This window comes from Acomys minous (genome assembly GCF_964271855.1).
Source record: "Acomys minous genome assembly, chromosome: 9".
In the NCBI taxonomy this organism is placed as follows: Eukaryota; Metazoa; Chordata; class Mammalia; order Rodentia; family Muridae; genus Acomys; species Acomys minous.
This window is the reverse complement of record NC_140490.1, coordinates 19,372,409-19,398,071: the sequence shown is the minus strand read 5'-3', so window position 1 is coordinate 19,398,071 and position 25,663 is coordinate 19,372,409. Positions and strand designations below refer to the sequence as shown.

General features: G+C 44.5%; 1 protein-coding gene across 15 annotated transcripts in view; it reads right to left on the bottom strand.

The window, feature by feature from the left end:
* Positions 1-25,663, bottom strand: part of CACNA1D (calcium voltage-gated channel subunit alpha1 D) — a 305,943-nt gene that overhangs the window by 143,313 nt on the left and 136,967 nt on the right. For all 15 annotated transcript variants that reach the window (XM_084797091.1, XM_084797101.1, XM_084797097.1 and 12 more), the window contains exons 4-5: positions 11,732-11,871; positions 1,936-2,078 (exon numbers count right to left, since the gene is read on the bottom strand). In XM_084797091.1, the coding sequence (XP_084653217.1) occupies positions 1,936-2,078; positions 11,732-11,871 (283 nt within the window). The remainder of the gene's footprint in view (positions 1-1,935; positions 2,079-11,731; positions 11,872-25,663) is intronic.

Here is a 25,663-nt window from a genome sequence, read left to right as displayed (position 1 = left end):
TCTGTGAGTTTGAGGCCAGCCTGGTCTACAGAGCGAGTTCCAGGACAGCCAGAAACCTTGTGTGTGTGTGTACAAAAAAGTTATTTAATTTTTGAAAATAATTCTACATGACTCAACCACACACCTTTGGAATGCGGTTGCCTTTCCCTTAACTCCCTATCGAATCTGTTGCACAAAAATATTATATTCTGTGGAATAGCCTGTCTTTAGTGAGAAGACAATGCTTTGGAAGTATAGCCAAATATTCCTGGGCATTTCAGTGGTTTCAGGTGCTAGAGAAGAAATCCCCAAGTCCACAGCTGAAAATAGCATGCCCTGGAAGCCTTGACTCCTCTCTCCCCAAGCCTATTTGGATCTGAGGAGAACGTTCCCTGACACAATTAGCTAAAAGATGGGCTTAAGGTCAGAGCCTTGTTTCTCTCGACCTATAAGTGAGTGAGACACAGACCACCCCAGATTACAAACAGCCTTGTGTCTTGGAGGAAGGAAGAGCAGAGAACTGTTCTTTGGAGTTTATAGAGCACTAACCCCTCTGTAGAAACCTCCTCAGCCCGAGGAGCCAAGGCCAGGCCAGGCCAGTTCCAAAAGTTTGTGCTGGCGAGGGCCGCTCATGCACGCACGAGCCACAGCTCCAAGTCTGCACGCAGCACACGCCAGAGGCAGGCTGTCCTGTCATTTGCTCTTTAGGGGGAAAGGCTGTCATGGTTACTTTGAAATTAGATTAAGCTGTGACAACTAAATCTGAAAGCGCATATTTGCTCACTAAGCTTCTCATTTCATCAGCTACACGCAGCGGTGCCAGCCGTCGCCAAGGTGCTTCTATTTCTCTCAGTGGCTTCCAGACAGTTCTGTGGCTTTCTGACTTGCGCTGATCTTTTTCAATGAAAATAAATGAACCATCTGGAAAAATAAGTACACTTAAAACGCCACTTCCTACATTTTAAATGGTAAATTTGGAAATGTAGTATTTTTTTTTCCAGAGGAGTTTAGTGCATTCTGAGTGCCTAAGGCTTAATAAAACTTCATGAAGACATTCTGAAAGGAAAAGAATCCATGTTCTAATGGCTTTCTGAGTTGTGGCAAGTGGGTGCAGCCAGCAGTCCTGCATCCTTGCTCCAGCTCTGAGTACCCCACCTCCTCAGAAGCAGCAACGCTAGGACAGGTTTGAGGATGTCTACATGCTCCGGGCCCCAGAAAGTGCAGTCTTTCCAAGGCAAAGGCCAGGCAGGCTCTCCCCTCCCAGCCCAGGTGAGACTCAGCTTGCCCAGTGGCCAGAGTCAGAAGGCAAGCAGAGCCAGGCATTGGCTGACATGGTAGGGGCTGCTGGAAGGCAGCAGTCTCCCTCACTCCCGCTAGGATCTTCCTTCACGGGCTGGAGAGGTTCTCCTGCCACCGTCACACAGCACGGTGCCGTGTTCTGTACACGGGTGTGGAAACTGACAAGTTTATTCCTCTTCTCAGAGAGTGACAGGCAGCAGTAGCAGCAGCAAAAGTGGAGTCCATCAGAGTTCCCGGAAGTCTGGCCTCCCTGCCGCTCGCCCCTCAGGGCCCTCCACCGACTATACCGCTACCACTACTAGTTGAGGCAGGCTTGGGAGTGGGAAGAAAACCACCGGACACCATCAGAATGCAAAACTAGACAAGAAACAGGAGGCCAGAAGCCCAGGTCTCCCACTGCCACCGAGTCTCGCTTCATCTGAAGAGCAGATGACAGTAACCACCACCTGTTCCGCCTTCAGGAGCGTCCTAGAGATGCACAGCCATGGTGCAAGCTTGTATACCCCAGCATCAAGGCAGGGCTGCTGCTGCAGCTGCTGCTGCCAGGTGCCTGCTAGGTACAGAGCAACTCACCTCAGAGCAATGTTTCCTGATCCTGAGACCCACCCACCAGGGAAAAGGCAGCACTTCTAGGGGTAGGAAGCAAAATGTGCTTACTGGGCACTCCTGATACAAGTCGAAGTGGTCTTAACACTCGGAAGGCACGGAGGGCTTTGACATCAAAGCCTCCTGATTTGCCACTAGAGTGGTTCCCGCCTTCTGTTTCTTTGGTTAATTGTTCCAAAATTACACTAAACAATCTGAAAGAGGAAGAGAGAAACAAGTGTTAGTCTGTCACCCAGGTAAGCAAAACAGGATGATAATAGTAGTTATTTTTGAACAAGGGCTAATTCTGGGTGGCTGCTAACCAAATTAAAAGGCAGGCTAGGCAAAGGCGAGGACCTGGCCATGGAGCCCCAGTCTGCCCTGCTACCTGGAAGGACCCCAGAGAGAAGCGACTCAGTTCTGTGTTCACCCCCCCACAAAGCACCCAGAAGCAGGGGCTCACTGAGCATGATCCCAAGAGAGCAAATGGCACTGTCTTGATCCCAGGGATCTTGGTGGCCACGGCTTGTGACCCAGGCTCTACGCCAAGTGCCTCTCATCTGTCACCATGCCCGCCTTCACAAAAGGGGTCTCATGCCGCATTATCAAGGCCCCTTCACACACACGCGGTAACGAAGTTTGTGAGAAAGACTCATCTGCCCAAGGTGAGGCCACTAGTGGCAGAGCTAACATCTGGACCCGGGTGTGTGACTGACAAGGATGTAAGAGCCGGGAGGGCAGGGAGTTTTCATCTGTTCTGTTCAGTTTGCCTGTTCTAACTCAGTTCCTGAAACAGTCCCTGACACATACAAAGCACTCCAGAAACATCTTGGTGAATAAATAGGTGGACAACTTCAAAGCTCTCCATCTTAATGTGTTACCCCACACCCAGTGCAGTCACTGACACCGCCCCCCCGACCTGTACCCTCCTTGAGGTATTTGGCAAAACAATGTGAATCGAAGATGCCAAGAAGCTGTGGTGTGCAAAGGCTTAAAGAGCTACCTAAGGGAAGGAATTACTATCGCCGTTTTCTCTTCTGAAATGTGAGTGATGTTGTATCTGGCAGTGATGACAAGTTCTCTCCGACTCTCAGAAGGTTTTCCGGATAATGCTATTTTCGGACAATCTGCTCACTTGACAGTTACTTTTGCTTTTTTAAAATAAATATTTACTCTTTGGAATGGTTGCTCTTTTTTTTTTTTTTAAGAGTAAATATAAATTTTCCCGTTGCAAATAGCATCAACTCTAGCCAATCAGATTGTGGGTATAATTGGCCCAGCAACAAAGAAAAGGTTTCTAAAGTTTAATTAGCAGCCAAAGCAGAAATTCTGCCCCCTCCTTGACAGGCCTCTGGGTCACCAAGACACTGGGTCCATAAAACGCAGGGTGGTCTGATTGTGGGCCTGATTAGGCACAGCTCTGTCACTCCAGGGCTTTTATAGATACTCTGTTGTTTTAATAACAGAACAGTAATTAGTAAGGACCCAGGAGGGACATGAGCCACATCTCCACCTCTGCAAAGCTTCTGACAAGAGCTGGCCTGAGTTCTGACTGGGGAAGTAGATCAAGGTTATGGCAGGTTATTATGTTGGCTTTTTTAAATGGCTGTAAACTTCTGCAGCAAAGCCAGCGTTAAAAGTCTCTCTCCCAAAAACCAAGTTCACAGCTTCAGAGAAACAAAGTAAAAGGAAGAAGGAAAAAAAAAACCCTCAAACTCTGCAAATGTGGAAGCCACAGGAATTTTCAACCCAGAGTTAGGAAAGCAGCTTCTGCAGATGGTGACTGAAATGCAGCTCTCAAGCACGGGGTGACTGAGGCCTGCTCACAAGCATTGCAGCTTTGCAACGTAGACCACCCAGTCACTTCATCCCCCATTCTCAGCACTGTCCTTGAAAAAAGGTGACTAATGTCTCTGCCACTTCAAAAGTACCGGAATGGGAAGCTGGCCTCCGCTTGAAGTTGGTATGGGTTGCGATGCCTCTTCTACGGGGCTCAGTTTCCCTCTCAGTGAAATGAGAAGACTTAATTAAGGACTTCAGATTCTACAGTCTATTTCTCTCCCACTCCTACCAATGATAAGGGTGGCGGTGGTGGTGGTGGTGATGATGATAGATCACCATGGTCCTCAGCGCCTGAACAGATATGGACAGGAGAAGGAAGCAGCAATATAAGATGCTGGGTTGTCATTAAAGAGGAGAAAAGGCCACGCCCAACTGGCTGAGGCCAGGTGCAGCTGAATGGGGACACCATGCCCTTCCTCACAAAAGCTTAAGTGACAATCTTGCCTAAGAACCTGAAGGGGTGGGGAAGGGTTGATGCAGACCAAGCTCTACTTTAAAGGAAGCAACTCCAGGCTCAGTCCTCGTGTGCCCGCAGTACTGAGAGCCACATTCTTAGTGTCTCTTTTAGTGGGAATACTGACAGAAGTAATGGGCCCCTCTCGACTCAGAATGGAAAACTCACGGGATAGAGAAACAGAGTGTAGATGGAGCGTCAGTGAGTGGGATTCCACCCAAGCAAAGGTGTCACGGCTGATCATTCTCTTTTTTTATAATTTTTCTTCTGCTCTTGCCATAACCAACCACAATTTAGTAAGAATTTTACTTTGTGGCTTTTTTTTCCCATGGTGGTAGGGAGTGGGTTAATATTTTAGATAATTATCTAAGGTGAGGTGGTTTTTTTTTTCTCTAGGATTTATTGTTATTTTGTGTGCATTGGTGCCTTGCCTGCACGTATGTCTGTACCGGTGCAAGATCCCCTGGAACTGGGGCTACAGACAGTTGTGAGCTGCCATGTGGGTGCTGGGAATTGAACCCAGGTCCTCTGGGAGAACCATCTCTCCAGCCCCAATCTGTGAGCTTGATATACTAACAAGAAATACCATTGACTAGCCCTACCTTGTTATGTTTCCTTTCAGAACATCACCACAGTTTGTTTATTCCACATATGAGAAGTGCATCTGTTTAAAGTCTAAGTTAGCTGAGTTATGACAAACATGTAAGGAAACGCAGCAAAGCCTATCAACCCAGAGGAGCCCACCATCTCCAGCAGTGCTCCAGGTCGCCTGCAGTGCCACCCTCCCTGGATGTGGCTACCTCAGATGGGCTGGCTACTTATCTCTGCAGGCATTTTACTTTTCTAGGAACTATATAAGGAACCACATGGTATGATTTTTTGGGTTGTCATATTTTTTGAGATTCATCCAAGTTGTTAAACTTATTAGTTTCTTTTATTGTTAAGTAAAATATTTAATTAAATAAACATGCCCTGATGATTTTTATCAATGTACTTGGCTCTGTAGACACTATTTTCAGCTTTCCTCTATTTTGAAGAAAGTCTTTCTGTGGACATGTGTTTTCATTTCCTCGGATGAATACCAGAAAAGTAGTCATATGGTCACATGTCACATGGCAAGTGTTTTTAATCCTGGAAGAAAGTGGGGAAAATCTTTCTAAGTGGTTTTACCACTTCCAGCTTTAGAAAGTGGGGCATGAGAGGTTCAATTATTCCACATGTTGGCTACCACTGGCGTCTTTGCTCTCTTCATACCCAGTAGTCCCAGTAGGCACACAGTGCTGTTACTGTGCTTTTAATCCCCATTTTTGAGATTACGAACAATGTTCAGAGTCCTGTTGGATGGCCATGTATTTTAAAATGAAGATCTATTCAGATACTCATTCCACACTGTGCCAGTTTCTCCAATGGTTCTTTATACACGTGAAATGTATATATATATATATGACCAAGGAATGTCTTTCTTTTATTTTCTTTTCCTATGTGAACTGCTTTTTTTTCATTCTTTTCACATTGACTTTTGAAGAAAAGTTTTAAATTTTGATAAAGTTTATTCTTTTCATTGTCTCTTTGATGGGTGCTACTTTCTGCCTCTCATGTCCCAGGCTGCCCTTGAACTTACTGCATCTTGATTGATTTTCTAAGCCTCCTCCACTTATGTGGAAATTTTTTTTTTTTAAAGAAACGTAGTAAATTTTATTTTATTTTATTTTTTGGTTTTTCAAGACAGGGTTTCTCTGTGTAGTCTTGGCTGTCCTAGATTCACTTTGTAGACCAGGCTGGGCTCGAACTCACAGCGATCCGCCTGCCTCTGCCTCCCAAGTGCTGGGATTAAAGGTGTGCGCCACGACATCCGGCTTTATGTGGAAATTTTAAGAGTTCACCACCAGTACTTATGTGTTAGAAATCTTTGCATGCTTAGGAATCATAAAGTTTTCTTCAGTATTTTCTCTGTGAAGGCTTTTAGTTTTAAATGGTAAATATGTCTATGGTCTGTGGGAAGGCAACATTTACACAAGGTATGAGGTAAGAATACCCTTTCATATTGACGGATAGTTGTTTCAGCACTGTTTACTGGAAACAGTTTCCTCATGCCATTGAATTATCAAGGCATCTTTTTCTAAAATCAATGGATAGCATACACACGGGTCTATTTCTAGATGGCCCTATTTGATTCCATTGATCTTTATGTCAACTCCTACAATCAATATTACACTATCTTGACTCCAACAACATTAAAGCAAGCCACAGGCTCAGGCTCCTGCTTTGTTCTTAAAGATTTGTTTGGCCAACTCTCCAACTTCCATACAGATGCTAGCAAAATCTTGTCGGTTTCCCCAAAGCCTGCTAGTATTTAGATTAGGGTTCAATCTATACCTTGATGTGGGAAGAACTGGAAACCCAAGATTATCGAATTTTCCAATACATGAGCACAGTACCCCAATCTTTCCTCAGATCTTCTTTGATTCTTCCCACAAAGACTTGGCCATTTTAGTGAGCTATCTGTATTTTATAGTTTTGATGCCACTGTAAATAGTAACATTTAAATTTTTTTTTTAAATTGCCCATGGCTAATATATAGAAGGTCCTATGATTTTTATAGTGACTCTTTATCCAGAAACATTGTTAGGTTCACTCAGAAAACTTGATTCTCTATGATTTCAGCCTTAAATTCACAAAGATTTATTTTATGGCCCAGAATATTAACTCTTGATGAAAATTTCATATGCATGCGAAAAGAATGTGTATTCTGCTCTCATTGATGCAAAGTCCTTTGAGACGGTTAAGGTGATCGGTGGTATTGGTCAGGTCTCCACATCTACAGGACCTAGCCACTCCATATAGAGGTCTGGGGCACACAGCTGTAATGGTACATTTGTTGGTACATCTGTCGGTACATCATCTGTCGGTACATCTGTCTGTTCTTTCTTCAGTTCTAACAGTGTTTGCTCAAACACTTTGAAGCTCTGTTACCAGATATCTGAACAATGAGCATTCTTAAATCATCTCAATAAATAAACGTTACGGTTATGGAACGTCTCCCTTTGTATGCCTGGTAACTACTTTTTCTATAGTCTGCTTTGTTGGATGTTGACATAGCCCCTCTACCTGCTTTTTCTATCCGTTTAGTCACAAATTATTTGTCTTTGCATTAAAGAAGGCTGAAAAGAGACCTTAGAAAGTTGAGTCTTATTTTTATAAATGGCAATCTGACAAACTCATGGTATACATTAGGGCTGCGCTTGGTCAATCCTTCCATCTTGTTACTTGTTTTCTGTTTACTTTAGTTTTCTTCTTCTCTATGCTTCCCCAGGCTGACTTGTTTGTTCTCGTGCATCTCTCTACTACAGTCAGTCTCCACTGTTGTCTTAATAGTAATAACTAAGGCTCTGCATTTCTAGGGGCTCGTGTAGGCACAGTGTCAAGAGGGCATCTTCTGCGAAGGGAAAGAGAGTAGATATTTTAGAATTTTCAGACCTCAGGATCTCTGGAGTTACGAGTAAACTTTGTCATTAAACATCAAATAGAACAAACAGCTACACATATACGCATAGCTGGGTTACAATAAAGCCTTGCTTGCTAAAGCAGATGTCAAAACGCTTAGCTGATGTGGAGCAATGGGCTTCGTCTAGAGATGTTTCTAGGCTCTTGGGTGGAGGCTGGATAGTCTGTCCATCTGGCCTCCAGAATTTGCAGTCTACACTTTTAACTGTTTGTGCTCTAACTTCTCATCCTAGTACTGTGCACACCTGACAACAGCCCACAATGACATCTCTGTCCTCTGTGCCACTGTAAGATACGTTGCTGCCACCAAAGGCACAATACATTGGTTATTTGGTTTTCGAGACAGGGTTTCTCTGTGTAGCCTTGGCTGTCCGGGACTCACTCTGTAGACCAGGCTGGCCTCAAACTCACAGCGATCTGCCTGCCTCTGCCTCCCCCCTGCTGACATTGGAGGAATGAGCAACTGCATATGGCTGCACACAATATACTGTTTGCTTTTGTTTTAGACAATTACCTTTAAGGGGATTTTAAAATGAGAGTAAGTATCTTCAAGTTTATCCCATCTAGAATTTGCCATTTCTTTTTTTTTTAATTTAATATAATTTATTCACATTACATCTCGATTGTTATCCCCTCCCTCCCTCTTCCCCCCGACCTTCACTTCTGATGTCATTTTTCTTCAGCCTGAAAAGCTGTCTTAGCATTTTTCGAGGTGCAAGTCTGTCAGTCATGAAGTCTCAACTTTGGTTTGTCTAAAAATGTTTCCATTTTGACTTGGGTTTTGGAAGGAATTTCACTAGATGAGAACTCTGAGCTAACGTTCCCTAACACTCTGTGTCTGTTGTCTACGGGCTTGTACAGATGTTGAAAGGTCTGAGATGTCTCTTTTTCTGTTTTCAGATTCTCTTTATCATTTACTATTTATTTATTTATTTATTTATTTATTTAAGCATTTTTTTTCTGTGCCTGTGATACACCTTTCTCTGGGTTCTTTGATATAAAGCTTTGCTAAGGATTTTGAACTTCTGAGTTCATTTTCCATCATATATGAAACATTTAGAACCATTACCTCAGGGACTTTTCTTTTCTCTCTCCTCCTTTTAAAAAAGATTGCTGGCGTATTTATTATGCATGAGTGTATATGTGCCTCTACATGTTTTATGTGTAGTGTGTGTGTGTGTGTGTGTGTGTGTGTGTGTGTGTGTGTAGGTATTCACAGACCCCAGAAGAGGACATGGGTCCCCTGGATCTGGAACTACAGATGCTTGTGAGCTGTCATGTGGGTTCTGGGAACCCAGGTCCTCTGTGAGAGCAGACGGTGCTCCTAGCTGTTGAGACACTCCTCCAGCCTCTAAGACTCCAAATACATACGTGTTAGGGCATAATTCACAAGTTAGTGAGGTGGTGTTTATTTCTCCTTAATTATTATTGCTACATCTTCAAGTTTCCCTATATTTTTGTCTTTGGTATTGCCTGATACGCTGGTGAGCCACTCTAGGGACCTTTTCATTTCAGATGGACTTTCCAGTTCTTGAAGTTCCATGTGTTTCTTTTATTATTCCATCGTTCCCCACTGTAGTCATACATTACCTTAAAGTCCACAAGCACATTCATGGCTGCTGTTTTAACCCCTTACAAAGTCCCTTGCCATCATCTCTGGGTCTGTTTCTATTCATAGACTTTCCTCCTGTTAGGGGTCACACTTCTTTATATATCTAGTATTACCTGACTTCAGGTAAGGCACTTAGAATGATCATCTAAGGATTTAGATCTTATTTTTCCTTTGAGAAGTCTTGCTTCATTTTACGGGGTAATTAAGTTACTTGCTTATCAGTTCTCTCTCCTTCAGGCTCCTCAAAGTTTCAAAGAGTCTTTATGCTAGAGCAAGGATAGTAGAGTTTTTCTGTAAAGGGCCAGAGAGTAAATATTTTAAGGCTTTATAGACTGGAATCCTCAACCCAGGGGTGTAAACAAATGAGCGCTGCTATGTTACAATAAAACTTTATTTATAAAAATAGGTGGTGGGTGGCTAGAATTTGGTCCCCTGGACATGGGTTGCCAAGCTCTAGTCTAGTTCTAGGTTAATTCCACTACTAGTGGCTCTTCTAGGGTGTTTGCTGATAGTCCACAGTGTTCAGTGCAGTAACTTACTCTGGGGATTTGGATCCCAAACACTCTTCAGTCTTAAGCAAACTGGTTGTTATTTATTTTATATTCCTGTGGCCTGTCTCTCTCTGTTCCCTAACAATCTTCTTTTCTTGGCCTCGTGGAATATAGCTTAGTTTCAGCCCAAACTCCAGGGGCCTCAAGCACATGCACAGATCTCTCTCTATTGCTCTCTGGCTCTCTCCCTCCCCACTGTAAGTTTCTCGGGTTTCCTGAGGTTTTATCCCCTAAACTTGGTAAGATCACCACACATTGGCTTGGTCCCCTGTCCCTGCGCTGTTCTGTTGTGGGCAGAATGTTCCAGCAGAAAAAAAAAATGCCAAGGTGAACACAGCCTGAGGACAAAAGAAACAAAGCTAAGGGTCTCCATTCTCTAGTCTAATAAAAATCCAGTGGCAGGAAAGGCACAACAAGATTTTCACAGAACCGAGGGACATCTGAGGCTCCTGCGTGCCACTCCCTGACAGGTGTGCCAGATAAGAAGAGGTATTTGCCATCATGCCTATCTGCCACCTATTCCTTTAAGATGCATTACCTCTGCAATACAGACCTAGATGCCGATGTACAACAGGAGGCTTTTATAAAAGCTAACCTTTCCCCTCTAAGTCTAACCATCCGATAGGCCACTACTCTGGGCCCCATTTTCACTTCCTAGGGTAAAAGAACATCCCAAAATTTAAGCTGCTCTCCTAACAGGGAGGAAAAGTAATATCTAATGAAAAACCAGAGGACTCATGATACAAACAGGTACTCCAAACGATAACCCAAAGTGTTCAATACAAAAGGCAACTGAATAAAGCCACGGATATGAAAGCAGAGGGTGGCTTTAAAAGCTCTCTCAAAACTAGAGGCATGTCAGCAATGAAGTGCTTGCCGCTCTTGCAGTAGTAGATCTGGGGTTGATTCCCAGCTCCCACCACAGTGGCTCAAAACTGTATGTTATTCCAGTTTGAGGGATAGGACACCCTTTTCTGGATCCCATGGGCACTAGATGTGCATGCAGTACACAGATACACATTCAGGTGAAATACTAATACATATAAAGTAGAAGTAAATTAATCTGTTTAGTGTTCTCTTGATGGAATGAAGCCTAATTTTAGGAGAAAGTTATAGAACAGCTGGATTAAGGAGCCCCAACACAGGGGCTATATCCTGTCTTCCCTGGTGGGTATTTGCTCCAAAGACCTGATCTGTGTTTCCTCTGCTGGCAACATTTCAGGGTGTAGAAGGAACAGGACAACACAGACCTCTATTTTTTAATTCTAACATTCTTTAACTAAAGCTACCAGCATCTTCTTCTTCTTGCAACAAGGTTTTGAAAGAACACCTGCTTCTCTGCATTTTCTAGTTTATTTTACCATATGCCAAATACGTGACATTGTTCAGACGCATGTTTTGTTATTTAAAATGGGAAAGTAGCATGCCAGAGTTTCTCCCACAAGTCAGCATAAAAAAAACATAATAGCTTCACTGAAAGGATATTAAACTGCAGAGTACCTCGCAGCTAGGAAGGCTTTGTCATATGATACACATGTTTTTAACTAGCAGGGTGCTAAGTTTTAGGAGCTGCATCTCCTTGACTCCACCCACCAGCAAGGCAGGCCTATTTGTGGAAAGTCAAGGCCCTGTGAGGTGAATCATCTCTCATTAGCAGCTGAGACTTCCTCCAACAGCATGTCACTGACTTCCCCAAGCACAGCATCAGTCATGAGCCATCTTCACGCCTGACTCTGCCCAGGGACTGACAGCAGCTCTGCCAACATTAAAGGAACTCCTGAAAGGTCCTGGTGCCATCACCCACAAAAGGACAGCCATCTTCCCCAAGAAGGCTGTGCTCCCCTGACCTCCCAGCCACACCTCCACTTTCCAGATAAACGTTTCCCCAAAGCAGGGGGGACTTACCCTACTATTACTATAACAAAATCCAGTAAATTCCATCCATTCCTAACATAAGCATTAGGATGCAGCAACAGTCCATACGCTATAATCTTCAGAAATGTCTCCACTGTAAAAATAATCAGGAAGGCATATTCTACTTTTTCCTGTAAAGAGAAACAAATGCACCAAGCAGGGAAGGGGGGGGGTGGGCAAAGAAAAAGAAACAATGATTAGAATCAACAGCTTAGAGATATAAACACTTCCCCCTACAATTTTATCATGGGAACTACAGCCACTACCCTGCACCTGGGCCGGGAAAACATTCTAATTTTAATGCTGAATTTCTCCTAAGCAGCTAAGTGCTAAACACTATCATTCCAGGCTGCATTATTGCATTTTGCCACCTGCCCTGCTGCATGCGCAATGAGCCCTGCCTAGGACACAGCGGACATGTTTTCTACTTGCACACATTTGCACAACACAGCATGTTTCCCCCGAGATTGCCAGTCCAGGCCCAGAAAAGCACAAGGATGAAGCAAACATTTCAAGGATGGCTTTAAACAGAACGCCCTCTGGAAGAACAGAGACGTGACAAGCTTTGCCCTTAGTGTTTCTTGGGTTTTCTTCTGACATCTCAAGTTAAAGCCAGCTTTGTCACTGCAAGGCAAGGTCACCTTGGACAAGTACCTATTTTGCTCTGGAACTCAGATCCTGAAGACACTACCTAATGACTAGGATGCCTCCTCCCCCGTCTGGCACCGCTGATGGGCCCCCAAGCAACCTCCTGGGGATACAGTTCTGTCTCCATCTTTGACCCCATGGCTGCTCCCCTCTGATCACCACATACCCCTGTAGCATTGCCTGGTGGCTAGAACTTCTCCAACTCCAACCCAAAGACCCCACAAGCAGACAAGGATACCTCGATCAACAGGTCTAAACACATAGGCTCCTTCTATAAATGTTTTCTTTATACAGCTCCAATTTTAAAAGCAACCCAGATAGACAGGGCCGCCTATAACCAACCAGCATTCTCTGGCTTCAGTCTACCAAACAACAACAACAAAACCCAGCATCAACTATGAGAAGTTTTCTCTGTGGGCTCTAGAGTCCTCTGCTGCTATCACCCTTATGGCCCCAGCCTCTAGAATCAAGCACTTCACTCATTAACATGCCCATCACAGAAGGCTGCAATGAATAATACGACCCAGGGAAGAGTGAGCTTTTCCTCCATATTACAGGCACCACGGAAGGAACTAGGATTAGAAAAACATCCCAATCCTGGCCCCACTTGTGAACACTGTGGTCTGGAGTGTGACATGGGAGTTTCACGTGTGTACACAGAGAATCTCTAAAAATCACAAGGGTTCGCAGGAGGACACTCCTCCACCTGTGCCAGAACCGAAGACCTTAGCCACAGCTCCTCTGCCCTTCCTTTTCCAAGGTCACACAAGAGAAGGCAGACGCTGCTGTTACATGTGACCACTATTGTAGACATGCATTTATAAGTGCAAATTTATGCTTTCTAAAGGAAATGCTTCTGGATAGGAACTTCTTATTTTGGAAATCATCTATTAAAATATTCATTTCAGGATGATTCCTACAGGCCTTCCTAAAAATGGTACGTATCTATGCGCTTATGCATTTGCTTGAAGTAGATGCAGCAGTCTTCTGCATTTCTATGGAAATGGAAATGTCTAAGCTACCCCTAGGCTGCAGGCCTCTGCGGCCAAACAGCTGCCTCCTGTCTCAGGCTGCCCCAGGATAGAACTTTCTCACAACTTGTCACCAGCATCTTCCCTCTGGGTCACTAGGGCACTATCTGATTGCAGACTGTGCATCCAGAACAGTGGCCACCATTTTGACTCTCCACTGGTTATATCAAAGTCAATTGATCAGCTTTACATTCCCTAGCCCTAGCCCTAGAACATTCTTGGCTTGTAGCATGCTCCCGCATGTGCGCGTGCGTGCGTGAGTGTGTGCATGCGTATGTGCATGTGTGTGTGTGTGTGTGTGTGTGTGTGTGTGTGTGTGTGTGTGTGCATGCACATGTGTGTATGTGTTAAGTGTGCCTCTCCTCTCACTGTGTGGATTCAGGGGGTTGAATTCAGGTCATGAGCTCTTGGCAGAGAGCATCCCCACCCACTGAGCCACCTAGCCAGCCCTGGCCCTTGCCATTTCCAAGCCTGCCCTCCAATTCTCCCTGGATCCTTGGAACACTGTCACAGAAGTCGAAAAACTCTCTTTTCAGTTAGACAGAATGTTTATGATTTTAAAGCCCTAACTCATACCCAATTCCCACCCATTTATGCCTTTTAGGTACATTCTTGGCTGGCTCATCCTGTGTGCCCCTCCCCCAACCTTCTGGTCCTCCTCCCCACTCCTGCCCCTTACTCCCCTCACACAGTCATATCCTCTAGGCTAAGCAGTCCTGAGCATGCTCCAGAGTAGCACATGTGTATGACCATGACCCTACTAGGCCACACCCAGACCTGCAGGCTGCTGCTCTGTTTGCCACCCAGATTCCTTATCCCCTCCTTGCCATATCCTAAGTGGATGTCGTCACTGGAACATAAGGACACATCACACAGCACCCCCCCCCACACACACACACACTACAATAAACACAGTGAGGGCCACAAATAAAATAAATACAGAAATACTGTGAGGTCCAGGGTTTGACTCTGCACTGGGAGACAGAAGGAACATAAACTCTGAAAACTCAAGGGGGGTGGGGAACAAAACAAAACATGTCTTTAACCAGAGGCCCACATCTCTAAAAATCCCCACCTAGCCACGCCTACCACCAAACGTACATTGTCAATATGTCATCCAGACTCCTAGTTCTAAAAGAACGAGATAATCTAAAAACAGCACACTGACTTGAAGACTCCTCTTCCCTTTCATCCTCTCTGCTTTATTTACTAGGCCAGACAGGAAAATAGTTTCGGCTGCCATGCGGTCAATATTCATAGCAGTTACCTCCCTACGTCAAGACAGCACCATACTTCAGAGCCGGGAAAAAGGCAGAGAACAGAGAGTACACCTACCAGACAAGCTTGTTTTCCCCTCTGCCTTTTATTTATAAGTGATTATGCCACTATAATATGAGGGCCATTAGTATAACTGAATGGTTAATTTTTTTATAACCATCCCTTCTTCTCCTCACCCTCCTTTTTAAAGATGCCGGTTCCTCTTCCCAAAATTTTTAGTGAATTACTTGATGGAATGAGTTATAAGAGATAGAAAATTGCTATAATATGGTTCTTTGTTAAAAGGATTTTGTCAAATACCAAACAAGCAAACACAACCTAGTGGTAGACCAATTGGCCTACAAGCCAGTGACATCCAGTGCTCAATTCTGACATTACAAAAGACTCCTAAGAGACAACAAATTGAGTGTTGTTTTTGTTGTTGTTGTTTTTGTTGTTGTTGTTGTTTTTGTTGTTGTTATTATTATTATTATTATTACTACTACTACTACTACTACTACTACTACTACTACTACAAAACAAAAATTGAGGAAGTGTAAGTTACCTGCTTCAAAAGAATTGCTCATTTGAAGAAAGAAAGTGAAATTGAAAAAGACAACACAGGAAAGAGTCTGGAGGCCAAGAGACCAAAGTGACCTGCAGCGCAGAGGCACAGAAGTTTGTAGCAGAGAGAGCACTGAGCACCAAATACAGAGCCACAGCAAGGAAGAAAGAGGGGAAAGCTGGGGAGGCAGAGGTGAGAACCCGCCAGACTTTGAACAAACTAACCCTTCTCCACAAAGTGCAGGCCAAGGCTGCATCAGAAAAGCGACCCCTGCCCAGTTCACCAGGAAGACTGATTAATTAAAACCCCCTCTCTCTGCCAAGTATAGCCAGGCCTACATGACTCAGCCAGCCCCAGCAGGGGTTTCTGCTCTCTGACAGAGGTCCTGAGTATGCAGTGCTGGTCAGACCCCGACACCTGAAACTACTCTATGTAAGACCAAGCCTCCTGTGAGACTATAAAGGCTCAAGTCTAGTTCTTCCTTGTAAGATGGGGGTGAGGGTTTCTTGTGGGTGCATGTGTGTACAAGTGCAAGTGTAAATGCACACACATGTGGAGGACACAGATCAACCTCAATTGCCATTCTTCCTCAAGAGCTGTCCGCCTTGGTGTGTGGTTTGCCTGGAGCAGATCAATTGAGCTTGCCACCCACGGAGCATCAGGGAGCCAGCTATCTACCTACCCACTGCCAGGACCACACGCTTGCCAATGTGCCAAGACTTTTCACATGGGTTCTAGGGATCCAACTCAAGAGTGTTCCTGCTTACACAGCAAGCACCTGGCCCACTAGCCATTTCCCCAGCCCTCAAATCCAACTCCGGAACTTGGTTTATCATCTTAGACAGCAGATTGTTAACGCTGGGACAGACTCTAAGTCAATATTTTTTTGAACTGATTTCCAGTCTTTAAACCACTTAACCCCACAGAGGCCTTTAGGACACCAGAACTGTCACCGCGCAGGGACTGGGAGATGCTGGAATACTTGGTCCTCTTCTCCAGGACTCTTGTGCTGTGCATTGTGGCATCAACATGCATCCATCTGTCTATGCATGCATCCATCCCGAGCTGGTTCTTCCTTAGCAAAGCTCAGCATCTGACCCCAGAGCCCCCAGCTGGCTGGCTGACAGGTCTACAGAAGCAGATAACAGCCAACTGCATTTACTTCTTGGCTTTGCTCATCCATGTACATGGCCCATGCCTTTGAGAAGGTTTCCCTGGCTTGTAAGAAGATGATTTAGTCATTCCTTTGTATGCCCAGCCAATGCCCTTGCACTCCTCAGCTCTCTCTTTCCAATCATCATTCCTTCCTGTCTTTGTAACTCTAGTACCTACCACTGCACGCACCATAAAAAAACAAAACAAAACTCACAGGTTCTATTAGAAAAACAGTGAAGGAAAAAAGGTGAAAAATAAAGTAATAAAACCAGACATACAGAAAACTAAAAAAAATTACAACTACTTGTGATCCTAGGATATGTAATAAGGAAAAAATATATCTAAGTTATTATAAATTCTTTCTAGAACAAGTCTGAGGTAAAACAGTCCAATTGCTGAAATAAAGGCTACTTTCATCTTACCTTGTGTTAGTGTGGATAAGAATGACCCATATGGCTTAGGGGGTTCTGCTCAGACTATTGCACTAACCAAGCACAATACAAGTAGTAAACATTGAGCCCCTACTCTGATCTACTCAATGGACAGGACATTCTCCACAGTTAGGTGGAGAGCAGGGACTGACTCTCACATGAACTCTGGTGCCCCATATTTGACCACCTTCCCTTGGTGGGGAGGCCTGATGGCACTCAAAGAAAGAATAAGCAGGCTACCAAGATGAGACATGATAGCCTATGACCATCTAGTGGGAGAGGAGGTCCCTCTCAGTCTTAGACCTAGGGGAGAGGAATAGGGTGAAGGCGGGAGGGAGGGAGGAATGGGAGGATACAAGTGATGGGATAACAGTTAAGTTGTAATCTGAATAAATTAATTATAATAAAAATAAAAAATAAAAAAGAATGGCCCATATATTTAAATGCTTAGTCACCAAGGAGTAGCAGTATTTAAAAGGATTAGAAGGATTCGGAGGTGTGGCCTTGTTAGAATTGTTAGAGGAAATGTGTTGCTGGGTGTGGGTGTGCAGTGGGCTTTGAGGTTTCAAAAGCCCACACCAGGCCCAGTGTTCATTCTCTCTCTGTCTCTCTGTCTCTCTCTCTCTGTCTCTCTCTCTCTCTCTCTGTCTCTCTCTCTCTCTGTCTCTCTCCCTCTCACTAAGGATCAGGTCGTAGCTCTCACCTACTGCCTGCATGCTGCCACGATGATGATAGACTAAACCTCTTAATCTGTAAGCAATGCTCCAATTAAATGCTCTCCCTAATAAGAACTGACTTGATCATGGTGTCTCTTCATAGCAATGGGACAGTGACTAAGAAATATCTATCTGGTCCTCAAATTTCATCCTATCTCCAGCCAAGGGGTAAAGTCAGCCTTGTATCTCTACTTAACAGCTGGTCTCTCAACTTTTCTACTTCCCATCTATGAGAACTCTCTACTCTGCACCATGGCCAGCCTGTTCTCTCTCTCTCTCTCTCTCTCTCTCTCTCTCTCTCTCTCTCTCTCTCTCTCTCTCTCTCTCTCTCTCTCACACACACACACACACACACACACACACATGCACACATGTGCACACGCATACCCACAATGTCATCCTGTTTCTATGCCCTTTGCCCATCGTGCTTCACTGAACCCAGTGTTCCTATCTCCAAATATAAACATTTCCCTCTTCAGAATCATGCTATAGCTTGGTGATACATGGATTAAAAAAAACAAGCCCTATGTAGTTGTGTGGGCTAAAAAAAGAAGCATAGAGCATAGAGCTATCATATTTGCTTTCTCTGAGCCTGGATTTAGCCACTGATCATGCCATGAATGCCCTTGGGCCACATCTGTTCCTTTTTCCTATATTTTTCCACTCCGTTTTCAACAGAAAAATTTCACCTATGCTTCAAGTCTTGACTTAAATAATACTTTCTCAGCAAAACTTTTATTGACTTCCCAGACAAAACTAGAACCCACTGTTATATCTTACCATGGTCAATTAGAATTCATACTCCCAATTCATTAAAAAGTTACCTCTATACTAAAAACTCTAGGAATAAACCTACACATACACAACCAACTAATCTTTGAAAAAAGTATCTACAACACACAATAGAGAAAGGACAGCATCTTCAATAAAAGGTCCTGGTTAAACCGGGTATCCACAGGCAAAAGAAGGAAACAAGTTCTTTATTTTATGCCACATACACAACCAAGAAAAAATGGATCAAATACTTAAATTTTAAAAAGTTAAGTAAAAGTATTAGAAGAAAATAGAGTAAAACTTCTTTACATTCGATCTAAGTCAAGACTTTAAAAAATTTGATCCTAAAAGCATAGGCAACAAAGAAAAAAATCATATAAACAGAATTGCACCAAACTAAAAAGCCTATTCAGAGAAACAGCAATATAATAAAAGGCAACTTACAGAATGAAAGAAAATATTTGCAAACCATATAACTGAAAAATATTATCCAAATAACATAAGGAACTTAATTCATTAGCAAGGATACAATATGTTCTTCAATTTCCCAAAGGATATGAGTAGACTTTTCTTAAAAAAAAAAAAAGACATAGGAATGACCAATAATTATGTGGGAAAACACTCAAATAACAAATTATTATAGAAATATAAATTACATATAACGTAAAAGTACTAGAAGAAAACAGTAAATTTTCTTTACATTTGAATTGAGCCAAGATTTCTTGGGATATGACCCCAAAAAGCATAGGTAACAAAACCAAAACTTACATAAGTGGAATTGTACCAAGCTAGACAGCACTTCACACCTGACGGAACTGGCCGTCACACAAAGTTCAGGAGATCAAGTGCTGGAAAGCATGGAGAAAGGGAATCCTCGTGCACAGCTGGTGAGACTATAACGTAGTACACTCATATGTAAGATAGTATGAGATCCCACCAAGATTTCAGAGTGGTCTTACCATCTGAAACAACAAACCCACAAGAGGGAAACAGCCAAAGGAAACAAAGTTAGGCTGCTGAGGAGACTCAGATGCTGCCATGCTCGCTGCAACACCGTACACAGCAGCCAGCGTGCAGAAATAACCTAAGTGTCCATCGGGGATGTGCAGATAAAGAGGAGACAGTTCCCTTGAAGAGAAAAATACTCTCCAAAGAAGGAAACGCCAACATTTGCAACGTGGGGTGAACCTGGAGGAAATGGTGTTCAGGGGCATAAGCTAAGCACAGAAAGACAAACAGATACTCAGGATTTCACTGATGTGTGGCATCTAAAAAAAAAAAGGCAAAGAAATGCACAGAGAGAGTAGTAGTTGGAGGGAGCTGGATTTCAGTTAGACGGGAAGAAGCTCGCGATATCAACTATACAACGGCAGGAGCAACAACCAAGCATAATATGGTAGGAAACTGCTAAGAGTCTAAACATTCTTGCCATAAAAAGTATGTAGGTAAATATGGGTATGCTAATTAGTAAATATGGGTATGCTAATTAGCTTAGCTCCTCCATTCTACAATGTATCCTCTATGCTAAAACATGTTGTACATCATAAATATGTATAATCTCTATCAGCCCTAAAACAACTTTTAAGAATTCTCTAATATTGTCTCTCAAAAAAAATTGTCCATGTCTATAGGGCCTGGAGTCATTTCTGCTTCACGCATCATTAGATTCCCAAGGCCGATCACGTTACTAGACACTCAATATCTGTAAATGAATATGTGGGCTGGACACCCTGTAAGAGGATAAGTGACAAATCTACATGCTTTGTCTAAATAGCACCAGGCACCCCTTCCTGCTGATATGGTCTACAATGCCAGGCCCCCCTTGGTTTTGCCCAGGTGCAGGGAACCTTGCATTTGGGTGCAGCCACTTGCCCTCTGTCTGTGCCTCATGGTGGGGCCAGGGTACTAGGCACTGAGGTTGAAAAGAATATACACAAATGGTGGTAGGTGTCCTCAGAGGCAGGGGCTTAATGCATCAGGGCAGGAGAAAGAGGCCAGGACAGACAGACAGATGGCTACAACAGGCCTCGCATGCAGGTGACAGGGTCTGGCCTCCCTTTCTCACCCATAAAGGGAGCAGACCGAATTAGATGATCTTTCCCAGCTGGAAAACTACAATTCACCCGACAGGCAAGGCAGCTCAAACACCAGCTTCACAGGCAGCTCCTGGTAGGTCCCTGAGACGCCCAAAGACAGCCATCCCAGGATAGCAAGAACTAAAAGCAGCTGCTATTCCTCCTAGTGGCCGGGTCACCCAAGGTCACCACGCACATGCGGGCTGAGCATGCTGACACAATCCCACTTACTGTTTCACCCAGTTCAAAAGGTAACCCCAGGGAGCTCTTGGCTGCTCTTGCTCCCTTTTGATAAACCAGGGCAACCCTAGTAAAACACTAGAGGGTGAAGCCCAGGCAGGTGGCCTCTGTTCTAAACCAGACAGCTGCCTGGAAAGCTAATTTGGTCCCCTGCAGGCTCCAATGAAGTATACACTTAGAGCCTCCCCATGGGTAGTTTAATGGCACATTTACATGACAAAAAAATGACTCTAATAGTCTTTGGTGTGTCCTTGCCCATCCCCCCCCCTTCTCTGTATAAACTGTACATGACATCTGTGTCCCCTAAGTTCAACCGTGATGTCACTTGCTTATTTACCCCTCCTGACTCTCCGTTATCTCACATAGAAAACAGGCATAACCCATGCCTGCTAAGTCTAACCAAGTTACAGTGAAAATCCAGCAGGGAGCTTTGCAAACTGCGCCACAGCATTGGCCAAATGCTGCCCTGAAGGAGGGCAAAGGTGAGCCAGTGTCCCCGTCTATGAGGCTGTGTATGGATGCAGTGGCCTATACAACTCTCCTGAGACCCTCTGGCATTCCAGAGACCCTAGAACCACCAGGTGCGAGAGAACCCTGCCTAGAAAGCTGGCTCCAATACGCCCAGAAATGACAAATGGAGAGGCCAGCGGGGTAACCTCAAAGACACCTGGTCTCTGAGCAGAAGGGACCTCATAGCTAGGAGCAGAGGAAGCTGATGTACGCTCTCCTGGGTCACCAGCAGAGTGCTGGGAACTGACGCTTTACCAACAAGCAGAGAGCGGTCATTCTACATGCAGTGGGCTACGAGGGTCCCTGGCATCCAGCAACACTCCCAGGTGGCAGGGCCGTGCCTGTTTTCCAGGAACTACCGCTTTCTTAGCTATATCATTCCACGAGCTGCAGGAATTGGCATCGGGAGCTGGGCAGCTGACTCAGGGCAGGCAAAGGTCCCACCCACACCAAGCAGGTCCAGTCAGCACTAATCCTGGGATTTGCGCTTCAGCAATAGATAAGAAGTTGGCTGACTTAACTCTCAAAGGCTGTAAGTCTGAAGCTGAGAGAAAAAGCTAACACCAAGAAAGGGTCGGCCAAAGACTGGGAGAGAAAGTCAGACACACAGATTCAGACAGAGGTAGCCCCTGGCCCCCATTACCAATTGATTAGCCCCTGGATCAGATGTAAGCTGCAGTTAGGAGCCGGCCTCCTGATAGTCTGGGCCAGTTTGGGTTAGCTGGCGGTCTAAAGCACGCGGAAAAGCCCCAGCTACACACAAAGACTGCCGGCAGTGGCTCATTTACCAAGAAAAGACTCCATTGAAAATACCTTGTGACACACAGGATCAATGGAGGGCCTCTCTACAGAAGACCTATGGCTCTGCCAGCCACCCTCTCTGGAGGTCACACAGGCAATGCTCTCCAAATATACTGCTTTAGGTATGTATTCCACCCTGGCTCCTGCACTCTTGGCACTCCCTCTCACTGGTCATGTTTCCCACCTGATCATGGTGGGGGGAGGCAACTCTGGTGGGGACACCCCACATCTGGCAGCTCCCCACTTCCTTGCCCACATCCTCAAAAATCACTGCCTCTAAAAGAGGGATCAGACACACACCCCCTTTTGATTTCAGTCAACAACACTTACTGGGTATCTGCTCCATACCAGGCTGATTCAAATATGTCCAAGATGTCCGCATCCTCTAGAGGGGCAGCAGATGCACATACAAAACTTTCTAAGCACAACAGAACTGCACTTATGCTACAGGGACTCCTCCTGGGAGTCTGGTGAGAGAGTAGTGGGTGGAACACTCGGGAAAGCATGAGGCTGGAGTCTACTGACTCTCCCACAACCAGACGGACTCTGCAAGCCTGTTTCAGCCCCACGAATGCTCCCTCACCTCGTGCCTCCCTCTTCCCGCTCCATGGTCTTTCTGCTCCAGCCTACTGACTCCCATGATGCCCTGCACAGGGACATGCTCCTTGTTTCATCTGTCCTTCTTGCCCAAGTCCTCTGCAGACTCCCTGGGCATCTATGGTGCTCAGATCGTGTGACAATTTGGACAAGTCTTGACATAGTTGTTACAAACAACACAAACCAAACATGTCTACCTCCTTTGCAGAGCAGAAATCATCAAACACTCCAAAATAACAGGGATCAGTATGCTTAAAGTCAAATGTTTTCATTTCAACAAGAAAGTCATTCCTTTTCCCTGTTAACACAACCAGAAGAATGCTTTTCAATTTGTCTACAATTAAATTTGCCAACTTCTGAATTTAAAACAGCATCTCCTTTAATTTTCCTGATGTCCGTTCAGATTCCTATAACCAGGACACAGCTGCCACTGGAGCTCAAGTTAAGGCTTTCCCGTCTCTTATCCTGTCAATTATCCAAGCTAGAGAAAGAATGGCTGGAAAGAGATTATGGTTTACACATCACATGTGAAGTCCCCAGACTTAGTTATTTCTGGCTCTCAGCAGTGTCAACCAAAAACACTTGGCAAATGCTTCCCTTTTTTCTTTTGGCTGCTACCATGCCATCCAGACTCTGGGTCCACTTGAGCAAGCCATGGCCATACCAGTAAACACTGCAAGCACCCAGAAAGCTGGAAGATGCTGGGGTATGCATCACCACAGGACCAACACCAACAAATACCACCCAGGTTACTTTGGGAAAGCTGTTGTGAGGCATCACCGGTTAAAGAGAAACCAGAGCTTCTGCCCAACTGTCAACATGGATAAACTGTGGACACTGGTCAATAAGCAGACACATGTACACACTGCAAAATACAACACAACACAACAACAAAACAAAACACCGCAAGACTAGAGCAGCTCCCATCATTGACATGGTACCATCTGGCTACTACAAAGTTCCAGACAAGGGAAAGCTACCTAGGCAGCCTGTCATGTGAAATTCATGCCAAATCCTTCACCAGCAGAGCTGGGAGATTACGGGTACTGGAGGCCCCTGTGTCCTGGTGGCTTGAAGTCACACAGAGGGGTTCATTAAATGCTAACATGTGTGATGTCGTGTGAAGGGAAAAAACCCAGCACCAAAAAAAACCCCAGCAGTCATGCTGTCCTCTTTGAAGAGCCTACAGTGCACCTAGCTGGTGGGAAAAACACAGTTCTATACTGCCTTCATGCCTGCTACCTCTTACCTGGACCAACAGATTGCTGCCTTAGTTACTACAAAATATCATGACAAAAGCAAGTTTTAAAAGAGCTCTGGGGGCTCATGGTTCCAGAAGGTTGGCACCCATGACCATCATGGCAGTAGCTGAGGGCTCACATCTCGACCCACAAGCACAAGACAGAGAGAGACCGCTAACTGGTAATGGTGTGGGCTTTTGAAACCTCAAAGCCTACCCGCGGGGACACACCTTCTCCAGCAGGGCAACACCTCCTTATACGTCCCAAACAGTGCCACCAACTGGGGTTGTAGGTTGTGGCCACATACAGTGAAGCTGATTTGAATGTGAAGGTCACAAAAAACTTGGCAACAGTATAAAGTTTCTAAACATGCAAGGACCAGAAGTTAATCAGCACTCAAATGTGTGCTGAACCTGAGGTGTTTGCAGCAGAGCTTTGCCCGTGTTGCATCATGGGGCTTCACTGGAGCCTTGCTTCCAATCTCATGACACACACACACACACACACACACACACTTACATACTGTGCACACTGGCATGCCACACAGCACCCATGAACACCAATGAACACTGCCTTAGATGCCTGAGCTCAGAGTCAAGACTACCATCTACTATGAAATGCAGCATTTTTACTGCACGTTTAAAGTGTTCTGCTCTTATAGAAACATGATGGGGTTTGATGTTGTTTGTTATTGATGTTTTGGTTTTGGTTTTTTGAGACAGGATTTCTCTGTGTAGCCGTGGCTGTCCTGGGCTTACTTTTGTAGACCAGGCTGGTCTCAAACTCACAGCGATCTGCCTGCCCCTGCTTCCCGAGTGCGCCACTATGCCTGGCTGAAACATGATGATTTAATTATGGAAAATGAAGTCCTTGAATATTTTCCTACCATCATGTCTTAGCAAGTAAATATCAGATTAAAATATCTTTGGATTGGCTTGTGTCCGGATATCTTATTTTTTTAAGTTGCTGTTGGAGTTGTTAGACTGAGTTTTATTTAAAAAAAAAAAATCATTCCATGAATTTTGGTTTAGGGTTAGGACAGAACTTCTGAACATACTTCTGCCATTTTGTGTTACACATTTATGTGAGGTGGTGTCCTCACCATGGTCATCATAAAATCCAAATTTCAATTAACTTTGGGAAACACTGAAGATGTCCCATGACTTGTGCTATTAGATATGCATTCAAGACTTAATTCTTCATAAAAAAAAAAACAAACAATGTGCACACTCATATCATTAGTATGAAAATTTGCTTCCCTCTTTAATAAATGGTAGAATTATAAACACATCAAGGAATTGCTTTAATATACATTTCTCTTTATAATCAGTAAGTTTATTTCACTTACCTATAAACTCAGAGTCTTAGTTACTGTCTCAGGGCTGTGACAAGAAGCAGACTTAAGGAATAAGGGTTGGTGTGGCTCACAGTCATGGCGGGAAAGCTGTGGAGGCAGGAGGCTGCTGGTCATATTGTGTCCAGCGTCATAATGAGTGAGTTCACACAGAAGCAAAAAGAGCTAAATGGTATATACTCACTTATATCGAGACACTAGTCCAAGGTGTACGTCCCCATGAAAAACTGTACCTACCAGAATAGTGGGTAAGAGGGGAGGACATCCTATTGAAACTTTAGGTGTGAGAAGCCTGGGAGAAAGAGGAAATGGAAGGACCCAGTGGGTCCTGGAAAACTACAGGCGAGTCTGGGCCCTGGGGCCCTCCGCAAACTGTGGCAACAGCCAAGGAAAAAATAGGCAGTAAAAACCTTGAACCCCTACCCGGACTAGCCGATGGACATTCTCCACTGTTGAGTGGAGAAGGAGATCTAACTTTCACACAAACTCTGGTGCCCCATATTTGAACATGTCCCTTGGACGGAGATG